At 37.5% G+C, this 14,449-nt stretch overlaps 1 protein-coding gene across 1 annotated transcript; it reads right to left on the bottom strand.

The window, feature by feature from the left end:
• Positions 1-395: 395 nt before the first annotated feature.
• Positions 396-5,815, bottom strand: LOC139136677 (sulfotransferase 1C4-like). The gene is made up of 7 exons (XM_070704462.1): positions 5,582-5,815; positions 3,637-3,760; positions 2,670-2,775; positions 1,714-1,843; positions 1,220-1,314; positions 889-1,048; positions 396-526 (listed from the first exon to the last, which is right to left on the bottom strand). The coding sequence occupies exons 1-7, from the start codon at positions 5,745-5,747 to the stop codon at positions 420-422; spliced, it is 888 nt and encodes a 295-aa protein (XP_070560563.1). The 5' UTR covers positions 5,748-5,815; the 3' UTR covers positions 396-419.
• Positions 5,816-14,449: the final 8,634 nt, after the last annotated feature.

Below are 14,449 nucleotides of genomic sequence, written 5' to 3'. Positions count from 1 at the left end.
CCAATTTCCTGTGAGAACTGAACTGTCACGTGGAAGGAAAACAGTCATTGTGAAACTCTACAGCAATTATAAAAAACAACAGCGCCTGAACACGATTAGCCCAACTTTTCACATGGAAATAATCTGATTAGTTGTCACAGAAACAACCGGTTATCAGTAGCTTGGAACAAAGATTTATTGTCTATCGCTATCACAGTAAAAAAAATGGACGTTTCTTAGTGACAACCTTGGTTCACCTATATTGTTGCCAGTGGCCAATCCTCTTGTGATGTTTTGAATTTGCTTTGCTTTGTCTGATATTTCTGAACAACTGGTTTTTGGTGAGATTCTCAGTGAAATTGTAATTTTGAATAACTGACATCATGCAATTCGATTTATTTATTTATTTTTTTTTTTATTTATTTATATCAAAAATATTATCACCATTCAAATGACAAACCAGAATCTTTCATTCTCTCTTCGTATATTTTGTCAAATGCTTCACTTTCAGCAACGGTGAAATGATTTCTCCAATCGCCCTTTTGCCCTGCAACAGCAGCAAAATACATTCAATTAAAATATAAGACAAACTTTGTGTGTTTGTACAATGCCATGTGATATAGCTGACATTTATTTCGATTACAGGAAAGATAGAACACGAAAGAATTGGAATCAAGTGAGGGGTTTAAAACTGAGGGAACGTAGGTTTGTAAATTTCAATATTTTGATGCAATGTGAGAGAGATATGCGACAGGTAAACAATAAAGATTACTCTTACATGTATTTAAGATCCGACTTTATTATGCTATTATCCAAAACGATGCTCATGTAAGAATTTTTTGGCAATTAGTCCGTAAAAATTCATCGAAATCGTTTGCCTTGTTGTAATACATCAAAGTATTTACTAACCTTTCCTGATGAACTCGTGTCCTTCAATCTCCTCAAAGTTGACAACCTTGTTAGCCTTCATCTTGTCAAAGGAGCAGTAGTCGGTGATCCTATCGATGACGTCATCACTAAGATCATAGTTCAAGTAATTCGCAATCTTCATTGTTGCTGCCCTAGGGTTCTATAAGGAATATAATTAAACCAATGATAACATTCTGATTCGTCAATTAATTCTGTTCAGACCTTACCACAACAAATAAGTATGTTATCAATATTATAACAATTTGTTTTCCTCATTTATTTTAGTTAATGCCAAATTCTTATAATGTACAGAATCTTATTTACTTCATACCTTTATCATGTCTTCATACTTTAGAAACAGCACATTATTGTCTTTTATATATTTCCACCAATCTAGCACAAAATCAAACCAATCACCATGAACCACTGAAAATGTAAAATATATGACACGGCTGTAATAAAAACGATGGTATAGACAAAGAACAACAAACATCAAAATATGAACTTAGTTTATCTCCACAGTATATCATATATCTTTCCCATTTCATCAAAGATTACTTGTAGACTTTCCCATGCTTAGGTGACAATACACACTCATTCTCACCCATGTGTAGACCTACAATGGTGCAGATAGCAGGAGAGAGAGAGAGAGAGAGAGAGAGAGAGAGAGAGAGAGAGAGAGAGAGAGAGAGAGAGGTCTGTCTAGGTAGATGAAAACATACGTAAGCACACATGGACTGATTGGTAGGTAGGTAGTTATTGGTAAATAGATAGATAGGTAAATAGATAATGGACTGATAAAAATATACACGAGTAAATATTTACCTTTTTTGTTCATAAACATTTTAAGAAAATCTGAAAACTGTCCTTTATAATCGCCATACTCAGGAACCGTTTGATAAAAATGATAATATGATACAGCAACATCTTTCGGGTTCCGTGCAACAAAGATCATCTGAAAATGTAAGCATCGGAGTTCAGTGACAAGATTATTCTGTGCAATGACAGTAAGCATACTTGATCATTTTCCACTTACAAACATTCGGTGCATTAGACTGTGATCTACATACCACGATATTCAAATACACATTGCTTGAGGGAGTTTGTTGCCCTTATACAGTGAAAACATCCATCCACTCATCCATCCTTACGTCTGTCCGTCCATCTTTAAATCCATTCATTCGCCTATCAAGATACACGCACAAAACACATACATACCTACATACCTACATACCTACATACATACATACATACATACATACATACATACATACATACATACATACATACATACATCCATCCACATCCATCCATCCATCCATCCATACATATATACATACATACATACATACATACATACATACATACATACATACATACATACATACATACATGCATGCATGCATGCATGCATGCATGCATGCATGCAGGCAGGCAGGCAGGCAGGCAGGCAGACAGACAGACAGACAGACAGACACACACACACACACACACACATACATACATACATACATACATACATACATACATACATACATACATACATACATACATACATACATACATACATACATACATACATACATACATACATACATACATACATACATAAGTGTTAGTCAAATAATCATATGATGAATATGAAATAAATCACCGCAAATCAAAACAATGTCTACTCGTTGCATGCCAAATTAGGAATGGATTTGGATTTTTCTGGGAATTTATTTAAGAGGTATTTTCGGAAGGTTTAATATAATATTCATCATAAGAAGAGAATTTACCTTGCATCCCATTTCAAGAGCTTGAGGAGGGAAGAGATGAAGTGGAAGTTGACTTTTCAATAGACGTGGAGATTTCAAACCTTCCATCAGTTTCAGTCCATCCCATCTTTCAGTTGTTAAAAGTAAGAACTACAAAGTGTCAGTGACAATGTATTGCCAAGGAAGTAAATCATACAATGAACATTAGTATCATCATTAAGGTGAGGCGGTCGTTAGAGTTCAGTATTCTTTGCAAGTCACAGCCAAACTTTTACACATCTGAGCTGTTATGAACGACGTAAAGATGATTTAGAGTGAATTAACCATTTAAGCGCTGTAACTTTTCCCACCAAAATTATATAGTGTAACAGTTGATCAATTTTCTGAATTTTTCTGTAATTCGTTTGACAATTTAGGGCCAAGTGAACATCACATTTTATTTGCTCCAGATTTTTATCAAAATTGTAGCAAAATTTAGAAAGAAGTTGACCCATGTATATTTTGATATAGGTCACAAAAATTGACTTTGGCGCTCAAAGAATTAATTACGGGTTGAATTCTGTGACTGTTTTCCAGAACCATTTAAATCAACACAACCTAATATGAAACATAGCTTTAGCTTCTCTACCACACATTGCACTCCAGAATGATTGACATTTTATTTTCAAAGATTCTTAATTTCCGAATACAGAAAACTAAACGATAAGTGCGAGACTACTGCAAACTGTCGAATAGATTCAATAACCAGAAGTTATGGTTGTTGATAGCTAATCCGAGATAGTCTGCCAGGCGAAGAATCGCCAGTCACAGTGATCTGCAAACGGTATTCATGTGTTCATATAGTCCAGTAGGTGGTGTACAGTACGATAAAAACTCAATATAAATCCATGGCAAATAAAAGCATGAAAAAATCATGGTTTGCGTTCTCCAAAGAGCAATAAAACGCTGGTTAGCTGTTTGTTGAGATGAAGGAAATTCGCCTACTTACTGAGGAAACTTTGGATAATAGTATTCAATGTAAGGTACTCTGTCGAAGTGATGAGCAGACTCCGTATGCGAAGTATCACCTTTGTTCATAATCAGCTGTGCCAATTCCAATGTCCATGTCGTTCCTGTAAGATACACGAACGATGCCGAGTGAAGTGTTTGGATATCACATATCAGAGTTTATAACACGCCACATGCTCATTCCATGTCGCGATTCGCTAGAATACGTCACATGACGAGAAAATAGATACGTCTAGTCTCCGCCGGATCGACAAAAATGACGTCAGATAGTATTTTTTGAAAAGTTGTTTCCCTAGTAAAATAGTTCTGACCGAATTTGGAAAAGCGCCCGGTCACGTGACCGTATTGTCGTCTGCAGCTTTGCAACAATGGCGGGTGACTAAAACGTGATGTGCGTCTGGTATAGGTGATGACACATTCTCTAAAACTGATTTTTTGACATTTTCCAACATTCCAACAGCGCAGGAACTTGAACAGCTTATCGACGGAAAAGATTAAAGTGCGACTAAGGATGTCGCTTAGAATATTTTTGAAAGAAAGTGGTACCACGTACAACTGAAACCGCTGTGGAAACATCGCCCAGTAAACTTGTCACAATGGATTGTTGCCGTGCAAAATATAAAAACACATTAAAAAATATATAACAATACGACATGAGCATGTGGTGTGTTATAAAACACCTATAGCCTGGTCTTTATTCGGGCTATAGCCTACGGCCTCGGGGAATAGCGATGTGTTTCTGGTAATACACGGCCCCTCAGGGTAATAGACGGGCGCTATAGCCCTCATATCCAGGCCATAGGTGTCTAGTAGACAATGTCTTTTTGGAATTCCGTTCATTAAGAAATCTCTCAAGAAAAAATGTTAGACTACAATATAATGTATTTAGAAAATTGATGTCCTTGACTACATTGCTTCGGTCGTCCACGCATATTTTGGACCAACAATGCTTGATTGTAATGCTTAAAGTTTGTGATATTTCAAGTCTTTGATCTTGACCTGTATAATGGCCAAATTTAACTAGCACTGCCCCGGTTTAAGTTGGGTCTGTGCTGTGTTTTGTACAATCAACCTTTTCTCTATGAACCGTCGCCATAGCAGGCTTCAACGATCATACAATAAAATGGTCAATGCGATAAGAATTTGTCAACAGCAAAGCCACCATTATGTCAACAAATTGTGTGAGTAGAAATAATGTCATGCTCAACTTCAAACTGTAGTTCCCATTCTCTGGTTTTCACATCAACCATCGACTATTTACGTGATGCTGTCCTTTATTTGTCCTCCTTTCAAAGTTATTTCCAGTCAATGAAAGTGCTTCAGTACCAACAAAGCTGTTTGTGCAAAGAGCCGGTCGAGGGGTATTTTACAATGCCACGTCGTTAATTATTGACATGTGGCCTAGATTTTTCCCTCACCTTTTGGCTTTTGACATATTTTACAATTTCATGTATTTAGCAAATTGATGTCCTTGACTACATTGCTTCGGTCGACCACGCATATTTTGGACCAACAATGCTTGATTGTAATGCTTAAAATTGGTGATATTTCAATTCTTTCATCTTGACATGTGTAATGCCCGGATGCAAACTGTTCGTTCCTGTATATTTAGAGCTTTGCATGTGCTACTATGTGCCTGTTTATCCATGCATTTAAAAAGTACGTTCAACTCCTTTGGATTTAGTACAACATGCATGGAATAAGGACACACCTGTAAACAATAGTAATGCTCTTCTGTAACTTTCCTTTCGTAACTTGTCCAGTGTAGACGTCATAATAATTGGCCATTTGACCTTACGCAATGTCAAGAATGGAATGAAGTACACAATAGTTGTTTATCCGATTTCGAGTTGTCACGGTGCTGTCTGAGGGGAAGTGCCCGAGATTTGACAGTGCATACCGACTGCCGATGAAAATGTACTTACCTGATTTCGGGTAAGACACAACAAAACAGTCATCAGGCTTGATTTTGAAGATATCCGGCCTTTCAAGTACTTCCTTTCTGACGTAACTGGCGTAATATACACCTTTAAATGTGTATTCACCGGGCACTCGATAATAGTCTGAATATAGCTTGAAAAAATCCGCCATGTTGGCCAAACTCTGTGACAAGCATCGCCCCGGGTTAAGTTGGGTCAATGCTGTGTTTTGTACTATCAACCTTTTCACTATGAACCGTCGCCATTGCCGGTTTCAACGATCATACAATAAAATGGTCAATGCGATAAGAATTTGTCAACAGCAAAGCCACCATTATGTCAACAAATTGTGTGAGTAGAAATAATGTCATGCTCAACTTCAAGCTGTAGTTGCCATTCTCTGGTTTTTACATTAGTCATCGACTATTTACATGATGCTGTCCTTTATTTGTCCCCCTTTCAAAGTTATTTCCAGTCAATGAAAGTGCTTCAGTACCAACAAAGCTGTTTGTGCAAAGAGCCGTTCGAGGGGAATTTTACAATGCCACGTCGTTAATTATTGACATGTGGCCTAGATTTTTCCCTCACCTTTTGGCTTTTGACATATTTTGCAATCTCATGTATTTAGCAAATTGATGTCATTGACTACATTGCTTCGGTCGTCCACGCATATTTTGGACCAACAATGCTTGATTGTAATGCTTAAAGTTGGTGATATTTCAATTCTTTCATCTTGACCTGTATAATGCCCTGATGCAAAGTGTTCGTTCCTGTATATTTAGAGCTCTGCATGCGCTACTATGTGCCTCTTTATCCATGCATTTAAAAAGTACGTTCAACTCCTTTGGATTTAGTACAACATGCATGAAATTAAGACACACCTGTAACCAATAGTTATGCTCTTCTGTAACTTTCCTTTTATTACCTTTCGAGTGTAGACGTCATGATAAATTGCCATTTGACCTTACGCAATGTCAAGAATGGAATGAAGTACACAATGGTTGTTTAACCGATTTCGAGTTGTCATGGTGCAGTCTGAGGGGAAGTGCCCGAGATTTGACAGTGCATACTGACTGCCGATGAAAATATACTTACCTGATTTCGGATAAGACACAACAAAACAGTCATCAGGCTTGCGTAATATACACCTTTAAATGTGTATTCGCCGGACACTCGATAATAGTCTTGATTTAGCTTGAAAAAATCCGCCATGTTAATCAAATTTAACTAGCACTGCCCCGGGTTAAGTTGGGTCAATGCCTTGTTTTGTACTATCAACCTTTTCTCTATGAACCGTCGCCATTGCCCAATAGGGGTGGGCCAGTGTGTTTTTGAATTTCGACACAGGCTCATCATTGCCTAAAATGCATCATTCAGTTGCATTTTTCGGCGCGCCCTTTGGGCGCGTAACTTTAATAATCAGACATATTTTTCAGTACGCCTAACTTTAACATATCAGGCATACATATATCAGAAATATCTGTATGTTCAATATTTTTCTGCGTGCTCTTCGAGCGCATTACTTAAATATATTAGACATTTTTCAGCAAGCCGTTCCTGTGCATGACTTTAATATACAAGACATATATATCAGAGATATCAGGATGTTTCATATTTTTCTCCGCGCCCTTCGGGCGCCATACTTTAATAAATCAGAGATATCTGCCAGAGATATCTTGATGTTTGCTAAGTGAAAGTGTACTGTTATGAAATCTGCATTTCATATGAAAGCATGACAAATTCCTGATACTTTTCTGTTCTCTCTATGACAATTCAGTATGAGAAAGCAACATGCACAAATATTTCACAATATATATTTGATACAGTGACTTATTTAAGAGATAGAAAAATGACAAGATATCTTTCGTTCTCATTGATGCAAATGTTTTCCTTTGTGTCTCAGGTTTTCTGTAGAATGATGCTTTTCATGACCAAAATAACAGTTAAAAGGGCAGTTTTTGTCATTATTAGCTGTGATTTTATGGTTTCAATGTTACAAGAAAAGGTCATCTCACACACTGCACACATCATATTTGGCTAAAACGCCTCTCTATGGCTCCTCAGGAGATTTAATTGGATGGCTGGCAAGTCTCAACACCCATCCAAGTTTTTGATTTACTGCTTTTTCCTCTTTGATATTAATGATTGACATCCATTTCTGTACAACAATTCAGGACATCTGGTTAAGCATAGAAAGTGTGAAATACATTCACAGCTCATTCAAAATGTACTGTATTCAAACTTTAAGATTGACACTTTGAAATTCCTATCTTACAACTGACATGTCAACAATTTCATTAAAACACAGAATGACTGTTAAAATATAAATGTATGTAAAATAAATATATATATATATATATATATATATATATATATATATATATATATATATATATATATATATATATATATCGTTTATGTCCACCTTTTACCTTTTGTTTTACAGTTGTCGCATGCAAGGGGGTCATCCTGTTTTTAAAATTTGGAATAGGGGTCACCCTGTTTTCAAAATTTGAAATGGGGTCAGCCACTTTTTGAAGTTGGCAAAAAAAAATCCACCGCCCCCAGGCTGAAGAAACTGACCCGTCCCTAAGATATTGCTCTAGAATTTCCTTGTCCCAACCACATTCTACTCTGCACAGTTTCTGAAGAATGGACATGCTGGTAGAAGAAATGGTGCTGCCAGCCCTAATGGGTCATACACTAAAGCAACTGATGACAACATACCTCGACGTGTTTCCGCCTTTGTTTCATTGTGCACCCTGAAGCTCAAAGTATCCTCTGCCACATTCCATTCAACATCAAGAGCTCAGTCTATTGGCATATCTTCAAAGACTACATTCATCACTGATGGTGCTCGCTCAGCTGCCGGAATTGAAGCTAGTACATCCTTTCAATTTGAAATCCATTTTGTTAAATGAAAACCTCCTTTGGATAAGAGTGTCGTTACTTGTGTGACAAAACGCTTGGCAATATCAACTGAAACTACAGATTTCAAATAATCATCCACATAGAAATTTCTGTAGACTGAATCGATGGCATCTGTTTCAAATTTACTTCTATTGTCATCTGCTGTTTTCTGTAAGGCATAAGTCGAACAGCAGGGTGATGATGTTGCACCAAACAAATGAACGAGCATTTGATGATCAACAGGTTCTTTCGACAGATCTCCATTAGGCCATCAAAGAAATCTGAGTGCATTACAATCTCGAGGATCCACGTGGACTTGATGAAGCATCTGTTTGATGTCCGCCACCAAGGTAACAGGATCTTGCCAGAATCATAATAACACACCAAAAAGTGAATTTGTCAAGTCTGGACCTTGTAAAAGTTGATCGTTGAGAGACGTACCTTCATACTGAGCAGCACAATCGAAAACCACACTCACTTTGTCTGGTTTTTGAGGATGAAATACTCGGTGATGTGGTAAGTACCAGAGTGGTCCCTCACTCGCAACATTTCCTTCTTCAGGCATTTGTCTTGCATGTCTTTGTGTGATGTAGTCTTCTATTGTAGCACTGTATTCTTTAGAAGAACAGGATCTTTGAGTAGTCGTCTCTTCAACAGATTTAGACGCTTTTCTGCAATGTGTCTGTTCTGCGGCAAAGTGGGAGAGTCAAATTTTCAATGAAGCTTTATCTGATAATAACCATTTAGCAGGCAAACTGAACGATCCATAATTGCTTTTGCTCTGCGGTCTTCAAGTGACATGCATTCCTTTGTCTCAACAAGAGATTCGCTGATATCTGCATTATACATCTTGTGTAGTTGTAATCTGATAGATTCCATGCACTTGATAGGAGAATCGCAATTTATGGCTTGGTCTGTGTTGATGAAGTGGATATTAACATTGTCATCTTTATTACCATTAAGTGGCCCAAGCAAAGTCAACCAAGTATAGTGCGCACAGCATAAGGTTGTTTTCGTTTACCACGTCTTTCCTCAAGAACCCAATGAGCCTCGGGGACATCATTGCTGATGAGAATTGTCACTTCCTTGTCCTGTAACTCTTGCAAGTCGATACCATTCAAATGAGACCATTCTTGTGTATCCTTTACGGTTGGAATACTATTTGATGTAATGGGAAGATTGTCAGTTGTCCAAACCTTATTGAGATGTGTGATGTGTTTAAAGCTTGTACGTCCAACTGAACCTCACGACCATGCCTTTTCCTTTCAGTATCTGGAGTTGATAACGTGTAACTAATTGATTTACCTTCGAGGCTAAGTCTGTCCGCCAGAGATCCGAGGCAAACTGTAGTGTCTGAACCACTATCAAGAAAAGCGTTTGTTTGAATTTGAGGTCCGCCATTTGACCCACTAACTCTAACGGGAACAACTTGGAGACTGATACGAGGTTGGTCTATTCTGATCGCTCTACAATTAGATGTATTTCTGGCCCCATTGTAAGGTTCAGATGTCTTTACATTTTCTTTCTCTGCATTCTGATGACTAGAAGTAGGTGTTGAAGAAATGCTACCTTGAGGTGCTTTATTTAGTTGGCTCAATGTGTGCAACAGTGGATGATGGCGTCTTCCGCAGCCAGTAACAGGACAAAATATACCACTTTTACAATTTCTGGCAAAGTGAGGTGGACTGGCTTCCAGACAACAATCACAGAGTCTATGTTTCCGCACAAAGCCCTTTTCATCATCATACGACCTACCAGCAAATTGTCGACATGTCATCAACTTGTGTTGCCCTCTGCAGAAGAGACAGGTTATTTCACTGTTGGATTGCGACTTTGGTATCTCGAACGTTCCTTTCTTTGTTTCACGATCACTGCCCTTTGTAATCAAAGTGGTTGCCTTTGCTGTTGAGGTCAAAGTCTTAATTCTGGACTTTGTTTCTTTGTCATCAGGTTTGGAGCCGACAGGTTTTCCAAATATAGTATTTGCAATAGCAGCTATAGTTTCCAGGAATTGCGTCAAATGAATAAATTCCTGTTCAACACCAGAGCAAACCAACTTTCCGGCTTCTTTGGCCCATTCTGCTTGCAAATATGTCGGAAGACGTTTCACAATTTTCTCAAGCGTGTCCATAGAATTAATATCAGCTGTATATTTCATTTGGATTGAACACAAATGGCAATTCGGGCCAATTGCAGCAATTTTCCTGTTTCTGACGCCTTAATTTAAGATCCTTTGACAACTTTATCTATTGTTGCGTGAACAATGGTGTTTCTGACCAAAGTTGCGATACAGAATTTTTCTGGCTTCAGAATAACATTGTTCGGGAGGCAAAATTACACAGTTTTTAATCGCTTCTTTAGCTGGACCCGTGCAATGTTGGATAAGGTAGGCTAATCTTACACTGTTATCATTCACCATTCGTTCGATATTTACTTCAAAGTGCTTAATAAAGATGGAATACAACACAGGATCACCGTCAAATAATAACAACTCCCGCTTAGGCATATTCAAACTTGATACGAGTGCTTGAGTAGTTTCGTTTTGTTGCCGAATTATATTCTGTAATATTTCATACTGATGATCTTGAAATGGGAACTGTTGAACAGTTGGCTCAATGCCCTCAAAAGGTTGTTGCCTTACACCATCAATCCTTGGGTGCCATTCTGCTGCATCTGGATTCAGTGCAGTAATGTGACATTCTGACGTCTTTTCCGTATCCAATCTACGTTCAAACCCATGACTCTCTTCAGATTTCGGCATGACTGTTTGCATTTTTGATGCAGTGACTGGTGGACCCACAGATGGCACAGGGGGTTACAACCATGAAAAGATTGAAAATACCTGTTAACGGAGTCACTTTGGGTAGTCATCTTCATTTTCATCGGCATTTTAGAACCACTCACGGACCAATTTCCCGCTTCGGCTAGTTCAGCGTCCATTTCTGCATGCTGTAAACTTTGTTGAGCCGCCAAAATCTTCAATGCTGACTCGTGTTTATCTCTTTCCTTTTGCATTTCCGATTTCTTTTCTTCAAGTTCTATTTCTTTAAGCCGGGTTTTCAGTTCTTGTTCTTTCTTGATTCTGTGCAATTCAAGCTGGGCCTCAAATATCTTTTTCTTAGCTATCCATGATGCGTTACTCCTATTTGATGCTACTACAGAACGACATTCATTCTAAGAAGACTGCTTATTACTGTCGGCATGATCACACTGCAATTTCTTACCAGAGTCCACAGAGATTCTACTTGATTTCGTTCTGTGAGAGTGTTGTGAATGTTTAGAAGTCTCTGACCTGGAACGACCTGCTGGATCAAAAACTGTGTTACCATTCGGGCTGTCACCGATAAAACCACCCTTCGGTATATCTGTTTTACTGGAACCATCTGCTAGTGGCCCTAAATCTTGTGGTGAACCCGATAGCGAAATCCTATGAAGTGAAACCCAGTTTTGAAGGCGATGGTCTAAACATTCCTTTCTTTTGACTTCTAATTCATAATCCATATCAACATTTTCTCGTTCAGAAGGGTGAAGAAGCTGCTGACTTTCATTGTACGCATTTTTGTACGAGGTAAAAAGTCTATCCAGAAGCTTTCTTTTGTTCATAACCTGTTTGGTTTCCCAAACAATACTTTCAATGTTGTGTAATACATTTGTTTTACCTCGCATCTCTTTCAGTTTAGAGGTGTGGGGATCTACATACCAGTCATATTTATCAGATATTTTTGTTATTCAAAAAAGCATTTTTGTATCATATCGGGTAGTAGTTATCACGCTCATACTGTCCCTTTATTTAAGGAACTTAAAATTCTTTATGTGTATAAACAATTCAAGCTTCAGGTCGCAATTTTCGTTTACAATGTTCTACATAATAAACTTCCCATGAATTTCAAACCATACTTTTCCCCAAATGATCATATGTACAGTACTCGGTCCAAAGACAAAAATGTTCTCCACCCCCTAAAGTCCGAAGCAATTTAGGACAAACTTCTATCAAATTTGTGGTACTGTAGAATGGAACAGCATTCCAGAGGATCTTAAAAACATCACTTCCAGATTAAGATTCAAACGAGAGCTTAAAAATTATTTATTGGAGTAACTCCAATACAACGGTTGTAGTTTTGTTGATTTAGTAACTCAGACCGTACATTAACTTCCTGTAATATCTGTCACTGTGATATATCGGAATAGTCACCATTTTTAAAAACTGTACAGTTTGGGGCTGACCTCGATTAGTGCCTAGGGCAACTATTTTTCAGTCCTTTTCTCATTGTAACGCTTTAATGTTTACTAAATTATTTTCTTTTTTTCGAATAGAGAATATGAGAAATAAATTATTATTATTATCATTAATTACAGGTGTATGAATACAATATGCTTCTAAATGTCGGACGTAAACTTATTTTCACTTAGAGATTCCCGTATGTTCTTTACAAATGTTCTGTAGCCAAAGTAACTGTTTTCTTCCTGTGCATTTTGTGGAAAATTTACAGATAGATTGTTAAATAAAAATATCACACTGATGACAGACCTTCTTTGCTGAACCGAAGATTACCACATTATTTAAAACTGAAGAAATGATTAAACTTACAGGTCATGATTGTTAAGAGAGGTTAATTTTCTGGGACATCTTTTACAGTGTACACTAAATTTCATCACACATATCACCGAAGATAATTGTGAAAGAAGCCAGCAAGGTAGCATGCCAGTGAAAATCATATTGTCCTTTCCCATAAAACGTCTATAGTTAATGCTCATCTGTTTTTCATCAGCTGATTATCTTTCTGACCGCCAGTGAATGGCTTTGTCACACAGTCAATCATGCAGGTATCACAATGACTTGCACATGTACTATCCCCAATACAACAATATCATCGATCGAACATCAGAATATTATGAAAATACTCTTGGATTGAGAAAATAAAGCTCTCTGTGGAGAAAGACAAGCTAAAGAGTGAATAACTTCTTTGTTTTGGATGAATCTGAAATTCTCCCGTCTATGGTAATTGTCGTCACTTGCTGCAGGTCTGGAAAACACGTCCACTGGCACTAGTAGCTAACAGTAGAATTACTCATGCCTGACTGTTCCTCCTAAATTTCGTCATTTGGCCAAATATATGATAAATTTAACTTCAATTTGAATGGGATACCTTATAAAGTGTACTGTAAAAATACTATTGTCAATAAGTACCATTATAAGTGTATTTCTAGTGTGGGATTGTATGGCTGATGATATGCTGAGATCGGAAGTGGACCCATAATGCACAGAGATGAGGTTTCGATATCAACCAAATCGTTTAAAAATTTTCAAAAATCTCTCATTCGAAAATTATATTTTACAATCCTATTAAGAAAGTTGGTAAATATACATATGCGATTAAATTTTGTAACGTTTAAATTACGGGGGGGGGGGTTGGACTCAAACCTTCCTCCGCGCCGAGGGGTTCAGAGCTAAAAGGGATCTTTCGCATGCTAAATTCTTTACCTTCACATGGTAAAAATATTAAGAATTTACAAGGCCAGCGTTTACGATTGCCCTTCTCGTTCAATACAGGTCTTTCAGGTTGACCGTTTACACTTGCTTGTTCATCACACATGTTTTCTTCTAAAGAATACACATAATTTGTTGATAAGCCAGACATAAACGTTGCCGACTCGTTTTATCTTTGTGTGTGAGTGGTCAATTTGTATGTGTGTGTGTGCAGTCAATCGCCTTTCTGTTTACGTGAAAGAGGTCATAAACTTGCACCCTGTGTTCTGGCAATTAGTGTTCGGTGTCTGCCAAGACCATATAACCCCTGGTATGTTTTTCTCGCAATTTTGAGATACCTCATTAAGGCCCAAAAGATGTTTTTCTACCCAGTGGTTAGAAAATGAGTCGGCAACTTTAATGTCTGGCTTATCAATACATTTTGTGTGTACTTAGAAGAAAATGTGTGTGATGAACATACAAGTATAAAAAGTAAA

This window comes from Ptychodera flava, chromosome 7 (genome assembly GCF_041260155.1).
Source record: "Ptychodera flava strain L36383 chromosome 7, AS_Pfla_20210202, whole genome shotgun sequence".
NCBI lineage: Eukaryota > Metazoa > Hemichordata > Enteropneusta > Ptychoderidae > Ptychodera > Ptychodera flava.
The sequence above is the reverse complement of the archived record's forward strand: the minus strand, read 5'-3'. Positions and strand labels throughout refer to the sequence as shown.